The sequence below is a fragment of the Periplaneta americana genome, chromosome 7, assembly GCF_040183065.1.
Source record: "Periplaneta americana isolate PAMFEO1 chromosome 7, P.americana_PAMFEO1_priV1, whole genome shotgun sequence".
Classification (NCBI taxonomy): Eukaryota; Metazoa; Arthropoda; class Insecta; order Blattodea; family Blattidae; genus Periplaneta; species Periplaneta americana.
The window spans coordinates 150984366-151003674 of NC_091123.1; the positions used below are offsets into that span (position 1 = coordinate 150984366).

The 19309-nt window shown below is 33.5% G+C and overlaps 2 protein-coding genes across 2 annotated transcripts in view; one reads left to right on the plus strand and one right to left on the minus strand.

The window, feature by feature from the left end:
* Positions 1–2440: 2440 nt before the first annotated feature.
* LOC138703593 (protein phosphatase 1 regulatory subunit 42-like) lies at positions 2441–10255 on the minus strand. Its single transcript, XM_069831609.1, has 7 exons — positions 9829–10255; positions 9568–9734; positions 9348–9486; positions 5680–5914; positions 3944–4075; positions 3717–3854; positions 2441–2634 (listed from the first exon to the last, which is right to left on the minus strand). The coding sequence occupies exons 1-7, from the start codon at positions 9958–9960 to the stop codon at positions 2501–2503; spliced, it is 1077 nt and encodes a 358-aa protein (XP_069687710.1). The 5' UTR covers positions 9961–10255; the 3' UTR covers positions 2441–2500.
* Positions 10256–13682: 3427 nt separating this feature from the next.
* Erk7 (Extracellularly regulated kinase 7) overlaps positions 13683–19309 on the plus strand; it is a 41360-nt gene continuing 35733 nt past the window's right edge. The window contains exons 1-2 of the mRNA XM_069831610.1: positions 13683–14838; positions 16640–16859. Coding sequence (XP_069687711.1) covers positions 14770–14838; positions 16640–16859 — 289 coding nt within the window. The 5' untranslated portion in view covers positions 13683–14769. The remainder of the gene's footprint in view (positions 14839–16639; positions 16860–19309) is intronic.

Sequence of the window (19309 nt, forward strand, 5' to 3'; positions counted from 1 at the left end):
TTCAACAAACAAAATTTGATAACACAATCCCAAGGGAAAAAATGGAACTCTCTGCATCAAAATCCACAGTTAATTCCCGATTTACCACGAAAATCGTCTGTAGCTGCATTTAGATTGGTAACAGGCCATGATTGTTTGGCTAAACACCTGCATAGAATTGGAATATATCAGTCCCCTAACTGCCCATTGTGCAACTCAAACCAAGAAATGGATTCGGAACACCTCAAAATCTGTGCTTCATTGGCTGGTCATGATAATATCTTTGAAAAATATTGGAGTGCAAGAGGTCAAATGACTTTATTGTCAAACGCCTGGCATTAGAAAACAACAACAACATATTCCACACAATTTTAAAGATCTCTGTTGTCTCTTTTAAATCACGAACTTTCATGATTACATTACATTTTTTTATACTCTTTATATTTCCGTGATAAAATTTAATGGCTGAAAGTAAATAGTCTCTATTTAATAGCATAATTTACTAATATCATCATCATAATATTATATTCTCACTTCTGAAAGACTGGTAAGTACATGGATGATTCATATATTTTAAGTAGATATAATGACAGTAAAACTTCTTTTATACGTTTTGCACTTACACGCTTGTTTCTCAAGTCCCTGCAAAATTACTGTACTTTCCATGTTAATTTATTTCGGTTATATGTTTTTAGTTTATATATTTTTTACACTTACAAGATTGCATTTAAACCTCAGAAGATATAAAACGTGATTTAAATATCTAAATCAATTTTGCTCCAAATTAGGTTTCCGTGAAAATTTAAAAAATGCGAGAATACAGCATGTGTTCATTGTTAAGATGAGGCCTACTTTCAAATTCGTAGAAATTCGAAGCTGTCCATCCTTGCAACCTCCAGTTGCAACTTTTGCAGCACTCGGGTTGCACAGCACGAAAAGTAGCGTGCAGCGCGCTACTTTTGGCTTACGTGTGAACACGACACGCAACTTTTGCAGCTGCAGTACAAAAGTTGCGCTGCAAAAGTAGCGATGTGTGACCGTACCTTTAGTAACAGACAAGCATTTTGTAACACACCATGATATAACTGAACACACTATATAAGAGTAATCGCTAGAGGGCGGATGTTGATAAAAAGCCATCTTATTTTTCACATTAGGACAATGCATATTAATATAGAAATTTTTAATACTTTGAAGAACTTTTAGATCATTTGGAATGCATTTACTTTCTTCTTTACCGATCGGCCTGTTAAATCATTTTCTAACCAAATAGGTCAATAGTAATTACCTACTGAATAAGTGAATAACAGTGAATTTTGAGTTTTATAGTTTGGAACAGACTCTAAAGTCCATCCCTCATTCCACTGAAGACGTCACTTGACACAACGGAAGTAATATAAAATGCTTGACAGCAGCTTAGTTTAAGTGAGGACTTTGACTGCTATTGTTCTTTTGTCAGTACGAGGGTGTCTTTAGAATTTATGTTTGGAAGGGGGGAAACTTTCACCATGTCCTGGACAGTAGACAGTATTTTTAACACAAAGAATGCAAGAATCCACACTGCACCCATAATTTATTTTGTCATTCACACTCCCTCATCTGGAAGATCTGGTAACAAAAGTGAAGCGCAGAAAGAGGAGAAGACGGAGAATGAAGGCACTGATATGGACTCCCCTGATTAATACATATAGTAAACCCTTATTAAAATCTATAGTTTTTCCGTGAAACCTTTCTCTTGTTGCATGTTCTTTTCCTTTATCTTAACCAAATTCCATGAAGTTGCCTCCTCTCTCCAAGATTTGCAGGGCAGTCATTGAAACAAGGTGACTAATTTTTAAGAAGTTGTGGTGCGAATACAGTGAATAATATTTAATTTTATGTCGTTTTTCCATTAATTTAAGGGCATTTAATGATCATTTTAAGTAGATTTTTAGGTCATCAACATCCGCCCCCTAGTTATGACAATTTGAGGGCATGGTTTATTTCTTATAAGCAAGCAGTCCAAAATAACCAACTTTCTTACATAAAAAGAGCAAGCAATCAAAAATAACCAACTTTTTTATATAAAATAATCACATTAGAAGAAACAAGGTAAGTCAGTGTAAAATTTTCTGGATTGAATTTTTCAGTGTAACATATCAGCAAACTTAGGCTCTAAGCGGCTAAGATTTCGTACAAATAATGTTACATTCTTCAAGAACGTATTGTAAATTTGAGTACTGTATTATGACTCAAAGATGACCTGAGCTGTGACCAGTCAAGAGGACTGTCAAGTTGAGCGTAACAGAAGGTAAATAAATGTAGAAACGTTCCCTAAAATTGTGGTTATTATTTTATAGTGTTGCGTGGTGGTTTCATTTAATGATACTCATTTTATCAAGCTGAAAATCGTGGTTATTTATAGTGCTGCATGATGGTGTCATTTAACAATACCGTTTTATTTGTCAAGCTGAAAAAATTACACATTGTATAAAAATTGACTTTAATAATCATTAATACATGGTTATTGTAACAAAATAAATTATATAAATGGAAGAGTGAGATTCTGTTTTGATTTTTTTGTCTGCGTGCATGGAGCTCTGCCACCTTTTACTTGGCGCCAAAATGGTCTAGGAACAAGTTGTTTTGGTATCGGACAACTGTCTGACTCCAAACCTGCAAAAAAAGGAAAAATGAAAATGCTGTATTTTGTTGCAAAATCTGTAATTTCCTGCGCATTAAATATATATTCTCAGAACTTTCACTTCTTTCTCGTCATAAATAATTGAAGCCAGACATCACCAGAGTTGATCATTTAAATTGATTATTCAAAATTTTAAGTATGATTGTCAGCACTACTTCAGAATTATTCAGCTGTTTAAGTCTGGTGAACCAATATGTGATCACATAAGTTACTTTGTAACTCAGCTACTTTATGTGAAGAAGATGGTGATTGTGAGATAGGCAGCTGGTATAAAAATTCTAGACTTTTTTTTGTGCTAATGCCGCACACTTGACATGTAGCCTTTTGCGTCTCTGCCTACTTTTTGGCGATTATGATGAATCCTGTTCTGAAATGGGGGTAGTTGTAGGTTGGATTCTGTTCATCCTGTATGGTATGATCTCTCGTTTCCTCAATGCCTCACAATATATGAGGACAGACTAAGAAGTGTAAGAGTCTTTATACAGTAATGGATGGAGGCTACCTACTGCAATCCAAAACCTTGGGCTTGATTGCTTTTTATTGTGATAAAAATATGTATGATGTAGCCACCAACAGCCTACTGCTATTGATTATTTAAAAAAATGCTAGGATGATGCTGGCAGCTGCCGTAATGATTATAGGAATTGAATAATTTCAAGAGAAAAATTGTTCTGGGGCTGGGTATCAATCCCGGCTGAACACACCAGTGCTCTACCGACTGAGCTACCCAGGAACTTCACCTGACACCGTCTCAATTTTTCCCTTTATGCCCACATAACTAGAGTGGGCTGACAAGATCCCAGAAACCCACATTGAGTGCACACAAACTCTATGTCACTTGAAATTGTGGTTTTCTGTTAACATACCTACAGTAACGTATATATTATTCAAGTCTGCTTCACAGGGAGCTTTATCTGAAAGCTAGATTTGGGATTATAGGAATTATCTACTCACATAAAAATGTCTGTTTGTCAGTTTTAAATTTCTTCCGTATTTTTGGGCATGAAGGTTTTACTAAATAATAATAATAATAATAATATGATTTATAACTTACACATTTTCCAAGCTGGAAACATAGAAGTATTGCTTGTTTTTTTTAAATTCTCATTCATAACTGTTGTAAGTTCTGCATCTTGCAAGATGGATTGGGTGATTGATTTCCTCACACCTGGTGTAAAATTCTTGGTGAGATCTATAACAGAATGCAGTATTGTATGTTAACTTATTATATACATTACTTGTATGCATTTAACAACAAAATAAAGCAATTTAAACACTTACTTGTAATGTCTGCAGATAAAGTTGGGGTAGAATTCAGTAACTGAGGAGCCATCTGACGTCCTATTTTTGTCATTTCCAGCTTCTTAAGAAAGTCTCTAGTTGTCTCATGGATCTGCTTTCCATCTAATAATACTGGAAAATAAAGGAGATGATGATAGTTGATCTTAGTGGCCTATTGACTGGTTGCCAGCTGGTTCAAGGTGATAGATATCAATAGTATGGCTTTCTTCAAAAGGGTAATAAATAATAATGCTGAGGCTCACAGAGAGGAAAAATGACTCATTATTATTTTGAAGTACCAATAGAGTAGTTAAAATTAAGGTGAATATGATGGTGAACTTCCAGATGGATGTGATTTTTATGTCCTTTCATTCCATTACAACTATATCTTTCATTAAAAAAAAGTTTAAAACTCTTCTCATTCTTCAAATATGGTAAGAATGAGATTGGAAATTTACCAAACACACCATAATATCCCATAACTAAGAGAGAGAAAGGATCAAAATGGACGGAGCAATCATTTTTACATGTACTATGCTGACCATAATTTAAATTTTAAAAAGCTGCTTATTTTTGCAAGAAACGAAACAGGCAATAACAGAGGAGTCGAGGAGCAGAATTATAAAAATAAAAAACAAATAAATAAATCTTTAAGATAAATTGCGTTTATGAGAGAAAGATTTGGTTTAATCAGCCTTCCAGTGAGAGTGACCTCAAGGATCCTGAATACAGAACAGTTATGATTTTTTAAGTTGTTAATTTAAAAAAAAATTATTTGAATTTTGAATTTGGGATCCACTAGATGACAAAATGTCATATTGACAAAATTATCTTTCTTGAAAATATAAATAATATTGGATGATATGTAAAGAGTCCCTAAGAATTTGCAATAGAATGTTTTGTATTTGAAAGATTTAGAATTTTAATTTCACTAATAGTTGGTAAGTAGACTGTGGAAGGGAACCTTTCGCTCCAAATAACATACCTCTGACGACCCACTGATTAATAGGTATGTTATATTTAGAAGAGAGGAAAAGTAGGTTTGGTTCATATATTTCTTGTTTTTCTATGTTGACCTCGTCCGCTTGTGAGAGGTTTCTCTCAAAGCAGATGGTTGGATCCAATACCATGGCCTTATCCTTAATCCTGTCAATGGCTATGATGTTCGTCTGCCTGTTGAAATCTGCGACTTACATTCAGTGAACCTCTTCATGAACCTCCCAACCAAGGTGTCTCAAGACTTCTGCAATACTTGTCCTCACTCTAGGATGTCTTTTGTTCCATAGCAGTTTGCTTATCCTACAGAATTCCAATATGTGACCAATAGTTTCTATCTCATTGCAGTCATTATGCCTCCAATGGGTTGTATTAAAGGATTTGTCAGGAACAGATCTTACAGAAATAAAATTGTAAGAAAGCTTCACTGCATTGACATATTCAGATGTTGAAAGAGATTTTTTGCTGGAAATTCATGAATTAGCTTTGGGACACTCATACATAATCACTCCTTTCCCTTTAAGCCGACTTAAACTCATTGACTCAAGTACTGCCATGTAATACATACCTCACGTTCGTTTCTGCAGTCTAGTTCAGCAAAAAATTCTGTTTGTCATTATTATGCATAGACATTGGAAAGTAAGAAACCAATCCTGAAGCTCTACCTTCATATACATATTAATACATTGTTACCAAATAAACATACAAACATACTGCTGTAATGTCTTCCATATACTCACCCAGTCTATTGGACGATGTAATCAGTCGTTCTCTATACTTCTGCTGTGAACAGACAGGGTTCCCTTGTAGTTCTAATGTCGTAAGATTGTACCACTGGGATATGGTCTGTGTTAAGTCTGTGATGTCAGAAAGCTTATTACTGCGAGCTATGAGCCATTCTATTTCTTGTAAGCATTCTAAATCTGCAATGGATGATAAACCATTGCTGGTAATATCCAGGACATGCAAACATCTCTGAAATAAGGAAATATATTTGCTGCTTTATATTTGAATGTTGTCCGCAAATTATACTGCAAGACATTTAATATTAGAATTAATCTGAGAAATCCAATAGATGTATGTTTTCAGATATTTATACACACTATTTTATTCTATGTTTTACGTGTTTTGCAGACATTCAGTTCTTAATCATGTTAACCCATGACATTCTTTTTTTTACTTTATTTTCCTTAACTTCATTAAAAAAACGAACATAAATGAAATTGTATACAACTCATCCCAATAAAAACAGGTTTTCTTCGCCATTGTTGTAAAAGGAGATTTTGAACAACAAATGTGTCGTAAATTATTGTGTAAGAGATAATTTGACTTTTGTGTTACTGTGTACTACTGGTTAAATATTTTTTTTACATAAAATATAGTGAAAAAAAAATAACACTTGGAAAAAATAGACACTGTAAGCAAAGTACCTGCTCCTTTCATTGTAAATTACATTTTTTGTACTTTCTTCGTGCTTAATTTGTCAACATCAGCTCTTGTCAGACACTTTCTTTGTGCTTTTTTATTTATACCAAAACAGTGAATTCCAATATTTCTCATTACAAGTTAATGTATAAGTTCTGATTCATGTACTGTTAAGAAGTGTAGTTAATTCCAACACAATAAAAAAGTAATTGATTAAATGGCGATCTTACTCGTGTTAATTGTGTAAGTATGTGCTGCTTACAGCTGTTTCGGTGCTTCTTCACACCTTCCTCAGAGCCTAAGATCGCCATTTAATCAATTATTTATATTCAAGTGTTAAAAGTAGTGTACGAAAGATTCAACATGGAATAAAAAACTAGCTACTCAATTACTGTATACAGTAAAAGCTTGGATTACGAGTAACTGGATTTGCGAGTGTTTTTCAAAATGAGAAAACATTTTTGTTTGCTAAACGAGCGATATCTTGCAGTATAAGCAGCATGATTAGTACGTAACTTGCTTCGCTTCGAGAAATTTGGAAATATCATTTTCATATCGTGAACTCCCTGAAGATTATCGACAGTGCCTGGCATGGAATTACCAAGAGAACCCACAATTCTGCTTGGAGAAAACTGTGGCCGAATGTGTTCTTGAAGATTATTCAGAGGAGTCAGCAGTAGTGGAAGAAATTGTTACATTGGGGACGACTTTGGGACTGGAAGTGAATGTGGACGACATTCAAGAACTGGTGGAAGAACATAACCAAGAACTGACCACTGACGAGATGATGGATCTGCATTGCAAGCAACAGCAAGAGGCACTGTAGAAGATCGCGTCTGAAGAGGAAGAGAAGAAAAGAGCGAACAAATTTCTCACTTCAAATGAGATTAAAGAGGTGTGTAAAAAGGGGAAGCAGTACAAATTTTTTTCAAATTCATCACCCTGATAAGGTTGTAGCAGTGCATGCAATGAATCTGTTTAACAACTCAACGTCACATTTCTGCAAAATCCTCAAAATGAGACAAAAGCAGGTGTCATTGGATAAAGTTCTTAGTCAAAAGAAAAGAGTCCAAGCAGTCAGAAGTGATTCTGTTAGTAATAATGAAAATATTTTCTTTATGTGTTCAAGAAGTTTACTAAGCAGTAAAACAGGTGAAAAAAACACTCGGAAACAAAATACAGGAAAGTAATTTGTGTTGCACTATTGTATTGAATTTTACCTAAATTATACTGTATTTTATATGAATAAAAGGTTGTGGAACGAATTGATCTTGAGTTTGCATTGTTTTTTATGGAAAAAATTAGTTTGATATGCGAATATTTTGGATTAAGAGCACATTTTCGAAACGAATTATGCTCGTAATCCAAGGTTTTACTGTATTAACAAGAAGGAACGAAGGAAACATCTAAGATATTTTTTGTGGGTAAAAAGGTCAGTAATATCTTGGTGTAGGCCTACGTACTAATAAGAAATTGCTAACATAGTCAAATGTGAAGGAATTCTCAGTTGCACAGTCAATTAACTAAAAATTTGGGAACACCCATCCTTTTCGAATTTTGATTAAGAACTCAGCAGTGAAGGGAAGACGAAAGAAATAGAATCCTAGTCAATTACCTGAAAATACTATTTTTTTTTTGTACAAGTAAATGATTTATATAAAAAAACGAATTGCGAAATATTAATAAGTGGTTTGTTATGCAGTGGAATATTACTATTACAGTAACAGTATCATTGTGTTAAAAAAGTGTTTTCCAGCAGTACAGTAAGCTACCGGTATATAGCAACAAAGTACAACAATTTCCTCTTGACAAATGAACTAATATTAACTCTATATCTAATCCGACTGCAACAAAGGAGTGTGATATAGTAGCAGCTAACTTTTCTAAACTAAAATTAATAAATTATACTCCATATTTATATAAAAATTTTTTAGTAACTCATCTTTTATATGCAGTACCAGGTACCTAATTTATATCGTCCACTACATGACTCACAAAAGATCCATTTTGCCATTTCAGACCTTTGTCACTAGTATCCAAATTAGATTAGTATTATATTCTATTATTCTACTACTACTACTATCACCTCAATAACCACTATTACTAAAATTTTATAATGTGATGTGGGTTGCAAAGAGTAATGACACAGTCTAGTATATACAGTCACGAAGCTTGAGTTGTGAGGGTGCTAGGAACAACAGACTGTGCCAGTACTATTTCGCATTGTCTGTAATGAGGCGATATTAGCGATCCTAGTGGTTAGCAACTATCTATGTATGCATATTTACTATGTATTGAGCTTCGTGACTGTATATACTAGACTATGGTAATAAAGTGCATTCCATAACCTCTCCTACTCAAATCTCGCCTTCACCTTCCTTTGATGCAATTTGTTTTTAACAAACTAAGCAATCTGGGGACTGAGTCACAGCAGTTTAACTGTTCTATCAAAAATAGAAGAAATGCCATGTCAGCATGCTGACCTGCCATGGCATGCATAAGCATCCCTTAAGTGGTGAAGAGGGGATATGGTTGGTGGAGTTGTCTGACAATCCTCCCAGCTAGGTCATATGAACCTACTAACGGCAGGTGTAGTCTTCCAAACAGCTTGGGGGTTGTTTGTAGGTGATTAAGAACAATGCTAGTTTTCACATTCGTAGATAGAAATAAAAATTAAGATTTCGGGCCAAGATTTGAGAGAATAGTTTTGATTCTGAATGAAACAGATTGCAAACAGTTAAACCAAAATGTAGATGATGTCATGCACATTCAGATATTGTAAGGGAGGACTTTTTTATTAAGAAAAATTTGTTATTTCTTGAAAAGGAAATTACTGGTTTTTCTGCAACATTTGTAAACTGGAACATCATAAAAGAAAACTCAATAAGTGAAAAGCCAACTGCAATATTATTATTCCTTGTGCAGCTGAGTGAAGGGAAGAAAGGTTTACATGGATAGAAAGTAAAATTATTTGAAAACTCACAGAAAGTCCTTTCATAGTCCTTGGATCAAAATGTAACATCTCTCCTTGCGGAAGTTGCTGCTTTTGAATATGCAGTTCTTCAAGATTGCACAGTTTGTCCAGACCTTCAATAACAGCTATGCAGTTTTGCCCAATATATCTGTAAAACCAATCGTAACATTTTAAACGTTGGTAAGTAGCATTATTTTATTTCCATTTTGAAATAGAAGCTTATACTTACAGTTTCTTCAGCTTTGTAAGTCCACTTAAGTTTTCAATTTTCTTTATATTATTTCTCTGCAGGTATAAGTGGGTCAAATTAGAGGCATGTTCTAAATTTTCTATTTTAGTCAAGTAATTGTTCTGTAAGTATATGACTGTTAAATTCTTGCATTCCGTTATGTTACCCTAAAAACATAAAAATGTATCATGAGTAAATTGCTTAGTAAGCTTATTATGAATTTATAAAATTACATTTCTTGAAAAATAATAATGTACTTACAATGCTGTCTATAAAATTGTCCTTTAAATGAAGATGAGTCAGTTTTCTTAAAGCAGCTTTTTCATTTCCATTTTGTTGGTTGCTCTTTTTGACCATTTTACGTATAACAAGTGCAGCAGTAAGTTTCACCATGTTTTTGCCTATTGTATATATAAAAATTAGTTAATATATATAGTCAGCGAATTCGCACTTAAGAATTTATTAGTTGAAAAATATAAATATATATATATACTGTATTTTCTAATTTAACCCAAAATAAAACTATTTAATTTCACTCAAATAACTTTTTATTATACAGTAATCACTACTATTGGCAATGTTTATTTTCTAACCTTGTGGTAACCATGACAACTACCTCTATTGGCGCTGCAGCATGAAACTTGGCTTGCATGTGCATTCACTAATCTAATTTCGTATAGTATGAAATGTGACTGTGAGATCTTTGGAGTGGAGAAACATTATATTCTTTATTCCTAAAAATAAAACGTTATAGGCCTAACTACAAATTGCTAAAAATATATTATTATTATTATTATTATTATTATTATTATTATTATTATAAGTTAAACAGATTGAAGATAATATTATACGAGTAGGATCACAAAGATTTGAATAAAAAAAATTTTAAGACCTTAAAATCAGAAGAAAGAGAGAAAATCGTATTATTAAACCCAATTTCTCCAGAAAAGTGGATTAAATACTACAGAAACCTTTTTAATACTAGTACTAACGATACAGTTAACATAAACAGGTACCAGTATCCGAAAAATGCCGAAAACACCGTGGGTAGTAAATGAAATTATTGTAACTGAATTACAAGAAGAGCTGAGAAAAGCAAAAAATTGGAAGAATGAAGGGATTTGATATAAACATGAATTATTACTTAAATATAAATACCATAAACTGAAGAATAGGTTACTGCAACTATTTAATAAAATTCTAATAGTAAAGGAAATACACCTGAAGAATGGAAAACGGCCCTTATAATAGATACTGTATCTACAAGAACAGTTTAAAAAAATACCGGTACTTCAAAACTATAGAGGAATTCCACTTCTGTGCACAGCATCGAAATTGTATGAAAATATTATACGAAATACGATGAATATATTTATATATAGAACCATTCCCTGAAGAAGAACAGTGTGGATTTTGTGAAGGAGATCCACATCCGATGCAATTTTCACATTAAAACAAATTCATTTTGAATCTTGCGTACACTACTTTTAACACTTGAATATAAGTAATTGATTAACTATCGGACTTACTCGTGTTAATTATGTAAGCCGCACAGACTTACATAATTAACACGAGTAAGTCCACTAGTTAATCAATTATATATTAAAGTGTTAAAAGTAGTGTACCCAAGATTCAAAATGGATTATTTTGAGTTCTTGATCCTAAAACTTCCGAACTTCAACAACAGCAATAATAATAATATAATAATAATAACAATAACAACAATGTATTGTATTCTTCACCTGACATAATTAGGAACATTAAATCCAGACGCTTGAGATGGGCAGGGCATGTAGCATGTATGGGCGAATCCAGAAATGCATATAGAGTGTTAGTTGGGAGGCTGGCGGGAAAAAGACCTTTGGGGAGGCCGAGACGTAGATGGGAAGATAATATTGAAATGGATTTGAGAGAGGTGGGATATGATGGTAGAGACTGGATTAATCTTGCTCAGGATAGGGATCAATGGCGGGCTTATGTGAGGGCGGCAATGAACCTCCGGGTTCCTTAAAAGCCAATAAGTAAGTAAGTAACAACAATGTACTGTATAGCCTACTAGGGGTTCTCAATTTTTTTAGATTGTGCCGCCCTTCACATATCACATGTTCCGTGTGACTCCTAGGTACAAAAAAAAAAAAAAAAAAACAAGGCCAAATTCGATTTGATGGTACTTTTTTTTTTTAAGAGAAAGTAGCTTGTATTCTTTTAAATTTAAAAATACAAAATTAGTATAAAATTATAGAATTGAGTGAATAAGAAAAACTGACCTCATGGATCCTATAATTTGTTAACAATAGCGAAACATCTTATCCTGTATTTTATGATTTCAATTTCACTTTTTCACTAACATTTAAAAGAGATGTATTCGTATATGAAATCCGTTCTGGAAGAACAAACATATTAGATGTGATATATGACTCTTTTTACAGATTATCAATATCAAACCAATTGGCTCCAATGTGTAAATTGAATGTCAAAAACAGAATACCAAAAGTAATCCTGAATTATAATCCAACAGGAAAAAGGTCACTGGAACGTCCTCACAATTGATGGAAAGAAAACTTTGGTAGACCGTAACAGTTCTTCAAAGAACTACAACCTGTGAAAATGATGTTACAGATTATCTAATTTTGCGATTTTATCTGATATAGCGTAACTGTATAATTTCTCAAAAATCGTGTTTCACTGTTCGAATTTGTATTTCACTTTGTTTCCTAAGATCCCATGACTCAATACCATAATGTATAACATAGGAACCAAAAAAGTATTATGAATATATACAATTTTTTTTTCATTATTAGTGTAATGCTTTTACTAGGTAGGTACCTACTCCACACTACTGGGTACACTTGGAAACAGGTTTTGCTTAATACAGTGCCAGAAGTCTGGCCAGGTGGAAGGGAAGGCCAATTGGCCTTAGCTCTGCCAGATTAAATAAATTATTATTATTATTATTATTATTATTATTATTATTATTATTATTATTATTATTATTATTATTATAAGTGACATGGGCAAGTAACATCCCTCTTGGCACTGATTCAGTGGCAATAGAAGTACCTATGTGTATTTTCCAAAGATGTAGCATTAGTTCAGCATTGATATCTATTCTGTGTGAAAACTATTGGATATTAGATGTAGACATATGAGATAATAGGTAGGCCGAAGTGGAATGAAATCAATGTCATCAGCTTCCATTTCAAGTATCTTTTAATGTTATCTGTAATAAATATCATATTCATAATTTTCAATTTTTCACATTTAAGAGGCATCTTCCTGAATTTCTATGAGCCCATTGTCAGTATTTCAGCATATTCATGCATTTCTTTGCAGTTTTTTTCAGTTTCATTGTCCATATTTGTGAAGTATCACAAATAGTTGCCAAAGAAGTAGGATGCAATTCTATAAAACATGGATCCTATATTTACAGAGTTCTTGTATGCACAAGAACAACAGCCTCACCGTCCGTGATGCGCATGCGCAGGATCGTTTTAAGGTGCATTACACGGTTCAACCAGTCTGGTATATACAATCAAGAAGTTCAATACGTAGTGAATATGCATCCATAGATAGTTGCTAACCACTAGGATCGCTACTATCGCCTCATTACAGACAATGCGAAATAGTACTTGCACAGTCTATTGTTCCTAGTACCCTCTTAAACTCAACCTTCGTGACTGTATATACTAGACTGTGGTTCAACTTTACGCCACAGTCTAATAGATTAAGTATTCGACTGTGTTTACGCATTCAAGTAATGGATGCAATATTGATATTTAATATTAATTAATATATATACGTAGTGAAGATGATGTTAAAAATGGCGCACCATGCTTAGACACAAAATCTTCATGGATCTTAATAGAACGCGCGTTTTAAACTTGATTCTTTCAATATTCTTCCCAGATTGCATGCGTACGCGCATGGAAAATAGAACCATGTATTATAGATGCAGCTTTAGTGAAATTGTTTTGGCTCCAACCAAGAGGAGTAAGTCCAACTCGTTGGTTGACTCTGAAAGTAGAAGGTTCGGAAAACTGATAGGAAACGTGCCTATGCACTTTAGCTGGTTTTGCTTTAAGTAATACAGAGAATTATGTTGATTTTTGTTCTTTGGTAAAGGAAAATGTATTTGACTGCTATGAAAATAAATTGTTTCTTGAATTTGTGCCACAAATTGTTGACTACATGCGCCCTGGACCATGCGGGACTAATGTTCTATATGATTATCGTACTTATCAACATAAATGCTATAAGTATTGTACTACTTATTAAGAATACAGCACACAAGAATCAAGCTTACAAATTAAACAACTGCTTTCATAAACGCAAATAAATTATGCAAACTAATAGAACAACAATTTGAATCATCGTCCATCAATGATGACAACATTCGGACTAGTTTATTTAGGCCTACTGTGAGGTTATGTTAAACTTCATCTTTTGAAAGACGGTTCTTATTACTATTTATGAACAATCGTGAAACTAGCGCTGAGGTTATTAATGCTAATATTAAATGTGTCAATAATTTGCATAATCTTAAGCAGAATCAAACCTCACTTAATTTGTGGTACTGGTACTAATCTAAACAAAAAATGGCAATCATCTTCCTCGCATTTCGATTGGAAACCAGCTACATAAGAAATTTTACCAGTATTTAGTTATAGTTTCATTAAATAGATACCGGTATCTTATTTCAATCTCATGTTGATCAGGAAATTGTTGTAATATGTTTTATAGCTAGTAATGTATGCAATGGAGGTGGAAAGGAACTGGGCACCCTACCCATTATCTCCTGGTTTAGTTGCCCCATGAGTGACGCCCTTTGGTTGGTTTTAAGACTGCAGCTTACTGATTTTTAAGGCCAACAGTTTGTCGTCCAAATGAAGAAAAATAATTCACAAAATACAGGCTTCAATTTTGTATACCACTACCACTCCATGTATCCTCCATGTGTTACCATGACAACCACGACAACGAAATGAGTGTGGCGCTTTCCTGATGCAGCTTGTGTTTGTAAGAATACAAGAAACTCATAATTTGATTTTATTTATAATGGGATCTTATTAATAACATCACCTGTTGATGGAAGAAAGAAAAGTTTCAATTCCCTTGAAGCAGTTTCGATATACTGCTAGCCTTATTTTAGAGTTTTTCATATAATGGAAGCCCAATACCAAGAGTAATTCTACAGGAGGCAATATGAGTGCTGGAGAAATAGACGAGCACATTGCAAGGAGATATGATATTAAAAGAAGACTAGGAAAAGGCGTAAGTATGAATAATTGTATTATAAATACAAACAAATTATTTCGTAATAAAGGTTGTGTTTTGTGTGGATGGCCACTTAAACATCACGAAGATTGGAATAAATTCATTCGTGAAAATTATTGATAATTTGGATGTGAGGACTTTATATTCCAATACTTAAACTTGACAGTTTTGTGATTAATTATTCTGCATCTTGGCTAAATTACTAAGTTCAATCTCCTAGTATTTATAGCTAGTACTAGGGTGATCAGAATTTTAAATGGTGATTAGGTAGTGGACATTTTTATAGGCTAAAGAAAATGAGGGATTCTATACGACACAGTGCATAGTGTTTTTGGATGAAAAATTGCTTAAAAAGCAAAGTTTTTTTGTAGTATATATGTCATTTTTTTCTCTAAAGTAACTGGAAACAGGATATGGAAAAAATAATACTAACACATAAGCTTATCTAATAAAACGAAAGCTTGTACAGGTAGTAATTTACATGTTCAAATAATGTGAAGTAGCAGATTATTGGGTCAAAGTGCAGAATCCGAGGTGTTCATATATCATTTCTGCTCTAAAGTAACTATGAACTATGGAAAGAAAAATAAAAAGAATCAGCTAGGTAATAAAGATGGGTACCTATTTTCCTTGGACTAAAAATTAAAAAATTATACTTTCTCTTACATAAAAAAAAAATCAATGAATGAAAGACGCATGCGGGTGAGGGAAGACAAAATATATGCACTATACCTCCTTTAAACAAAAGTCAAGTTGAACTATAGAATATTTAGTTAATAAACATTAATGAAAAACATAGCCGAATAGTATTTTCAGTTTTATCTCTTTGTAGAAGTTCTGGCAAAAACAAAAAATTATAGATATTTTAGTAACAATCAATACGGTAATATACAGCCGAATTATAATGTTTTTGTAATTTATATTTAAGCTTACGATGTTAATGGCGAATTTCCTGTAATAGGCCTATAATATTTTAAAATCACTATATTTATTTTTTTCGTCAATGCTCCTGTCCAAGTATATTTCCAGGAATGTTTTTTGACCAGGGACATTGAGTTAAACATAGGGCTAACTCGAAAACCAGGGACCCGTAGCGTCATTGTAATTTTTTTTTCCTCTTGTACAGAGGAAGGACTCGAAGGCTTACACAGCAGCCTGAGGCTTATTGTGCTTACCACTCCTATTCTTGTGAATGATAGGGTAGCCGAATGGCCGTGCTCTTGTACAAGTACAGCACACTGCACCATGAACTTAACCTGGGCTATTGCATGGATGTTGATGATAAGTGAATTAATGATGGACGAAATGAGTCCGAGGTCCAACGCTGAAAATTACTCAGCAATTCTACTTCAGTTGGTTGAGAGAAAATCCTGGAAAAAATCCCAACCAAGTCCCAATCAGGATTTGAACCCGGGCCCACTCGTTTCATAGCCAGACGTGCTGACCATTACTCCACAGCTGTGGACTGTCACTGTAGTTTGTTCTCTCATATTTTGATATTATCTCCTGTTCAGTTTTTTTAATTGATCCTATTGATTTTGATATACATCAATATAGGACAAGTCAGCTTAACATAGCCTACTGATATTAATACAAGCATATGTCATTCTGTTATATTATTTGTACATTCTGCATGCATATAATTAATTATTTATCATATTGTTATATCTGGTTTGTGTTGTTAATTTCCATGATTATTAATTTAAATTGTTTTGTATCTGTGTAAGTTGAATTGCAAAACTTTTCATCTTTGTAATTAAAGTATTATGAAGACTCATGTAATTGATGTCTCTTGCAGGCGTATGGAATAGTATGGAAGGCAATTGATAGACGAAACAGTGAGATTGTAGCAGTGAAGAAAATATACGATGCATTCCGAAATCAAACTGATGCTCAACGGACATTTAGAGAAATTATGTTCCTGCAAGAATTTGGAAATCACCCCAACATTATCAAGCTTCGAAGTATTCATAGAGCCATGAATAATAAGGATATTTACCTTGTTTTTGAATATATGGGTATGTTTCTTATTTAATTGCATAGTTTAATGTAACAGGGGCATATTTATGCTTAGGCACACTGAGCAGGGTGGAAAAACTCATGTTAGGCGAATCATAACTTTTTAATTGTGGAGTTTGTTATCCAAAAGATAATGGTACCCAGAGTGCGAATTAAGATTTTTGATGAGAGGGGGGGATAGAATCCTAGATAGAGAATACCACACATGAAATTATTATTATCCTCATTCGATACGGCTCAACATTTGGTCGCACTAAGTTGCTTGTCTTGCATCTTGATCGTACCATAATAATAATAATTATATCCATGAGCAGGTTTAAGAGATAAGATGTGTAATTCTTAAGTTATTGATTGTTGTCAGCTTGCCAATGATCATAATACATCAGTAGCCTATTATTTTCTTTGCTTACTTTATACTTTATAAAGTATACTCGTATTAAAACAATAAAATCATGTTTTGTGAGGAAGGGATAGAAGTTATTCCTGGCAGGGATGTTAATATGAATTTATGAGAGGGGGATAACTTTCCAACAGGGGGGAAATCTCCTCCCCATCCCCGTTAATTCGCATCCTGCCAAATTCGACTGGACAAATTTTAGAGGAGAACAAAAAACTTACTGAAGCTGCAATAGTTATTGTAATAAATCAGTATTTGATTTAGGGTTTATCTGGACCTCTTTGAAGTTTTTTATGGCAAATTTTAAGCTATTCCAAATTTTATTCCTGACTTATTGGCAATTTAAGTTTGGATTTGGTACGTTTTGACATAAAATTGCAAAAGGTTTACGGTATGTACAGTGCACTTAATGACTACATAACTTGATAAGAGAATAAATAACTAATAATATATTTTGTGATATGTAGTATTTATTACAATTTTATTTCATATATGAGAACATTTAAAAAAATTAACATCTTGCCTTAGTGGCAACAAAAGCAAACACTTATCACACATTATAGTGAACATCATTATTACCACTATCAAATGAATTTTCATTAATGTTAATTATGTCCACTACACATTTGTAAAATGAAATTTGGTTCAATTCATACCCCATAAGCCACTGGCATAGCTCAGTCGACTGAGGTGTTTGCCTGCCGATCTGGAGTTGCGCTCGGGCATGGGTTCAATTCCTACTTGAACTGATTATCAGGATGGGTATTTTCCGAGGTTTTTCCCAAGTTTAAGACGAATATTAGGTACAGTAATCTATAGTGAATCCTCGGCCTCATCTCGCCAAATACCATCTCGATATCAACAACCTCATTGACGCTAAATAACCCTGTAGTTGATATTGCATCATTAATAAGTAACTAAAAGAAATCATATCTTATAGGAGAAATTAGGGCTATCAAGTAATTTTTCTTACCCTGTTGTACATGGCTACAATTTGGTATTTATTACAGTTGAGCCAAAATACCATCATATCTTATCCCATTTCTGAGAATTTTGTGTGTACATATTGGTGTCACTGCATATGCAGAATGTAGATCTACTAGTGCTGTTGTAAGGTGAATAGTCAGTCGTTTGGCTTCACTAATTTTAAAGCTTCTAGCCCTCGGACTATCCTTTTGGAGATTTTACGTCTATGTATCCATTAAAATTTTTTTTTGGCTCACAGCATGTGTATTGGCCCATTATTGCTTGTTTTCACATACCATATCACTAAATGATATGGATAATGCTTTACAAAAGTTACTGGTATCATTATGTTTGCATGAGATTTGAGGTTTTGCATTTGCAACAACTTCATGCTTTTCCTCTGTCAATACACTTTGTTTCAAATGAATTCACAGATATTTTACGCTTCCTTGGTTTGCAAGTACATTCAGGCACATCAATATATTCATTGCATATATCAGAATCCATTTTTAAGAGTTCACCATAAACAGATCAACAAGAAGCACAAAAAATGTTACACAGAATAATACACCATGCACAAGGCAGCCATTACTGAAAAAAGAATATGACTATATTCAGTCTCTACATTGCCTGGTTGCATTCATGACATAACAGTCAGTGGACGAATTGGGCCGGTATGAGCCGGTCTGGCATACCAGAAGTAAAATGAGACGACAGAAAGCATACCAGCAGTAAAAATTAAAATTTGACATAATCAATTACGCTAACCAATAGTGTCGTCATACTCTGTACCTTCTCTTAGACATTCCTGCAGTAGTGCATTATGTCTTATATAGTACGTTCGTGTACAGGAGCAATGTCTTATTTAAGAAATCCTAGAAATAGTATCACAAGACAAGTCTGTGCATACCGGCAGTAATTCATTTCCAAATCTATCACTGCTGGGTAACAGCACACAGCCACATCATTGGAAGAGAAGTTGGTACTTTATGCTATAAAAGATGAATAAGATATGGTATGTTTTGCTGTAAAACGTAAACTTTGACGACATCTATACATGAGATTAGCTACTTTTTGACAAAAATT

Excerpts from the sequence above, each read along its gene's own strand:
- LOC138703593 (XM_069831609.1), bottom strand. The coding sequence starts at position 9,960 with ATGGTGAAACTTACTGCTGCACTTGTTATACGTAAAATGGTCAAAAAG. Across the intron at positions 3,855-3,943 it reads TTTATCTGCAGACATTACAA|ATCTCACCAAGAATTTTACA; the intron begins GTAAGTGTTTAA and ends ATTCTGTTATAG. Across the intron at positions 2,635-3,716 it reads GTTTCCAGCTTGGAAAATGT|GTTTGGAGTCAGACAGTTGT; the intron begins GTAAGTTATAAA and ends CTTTTTTTGCAG.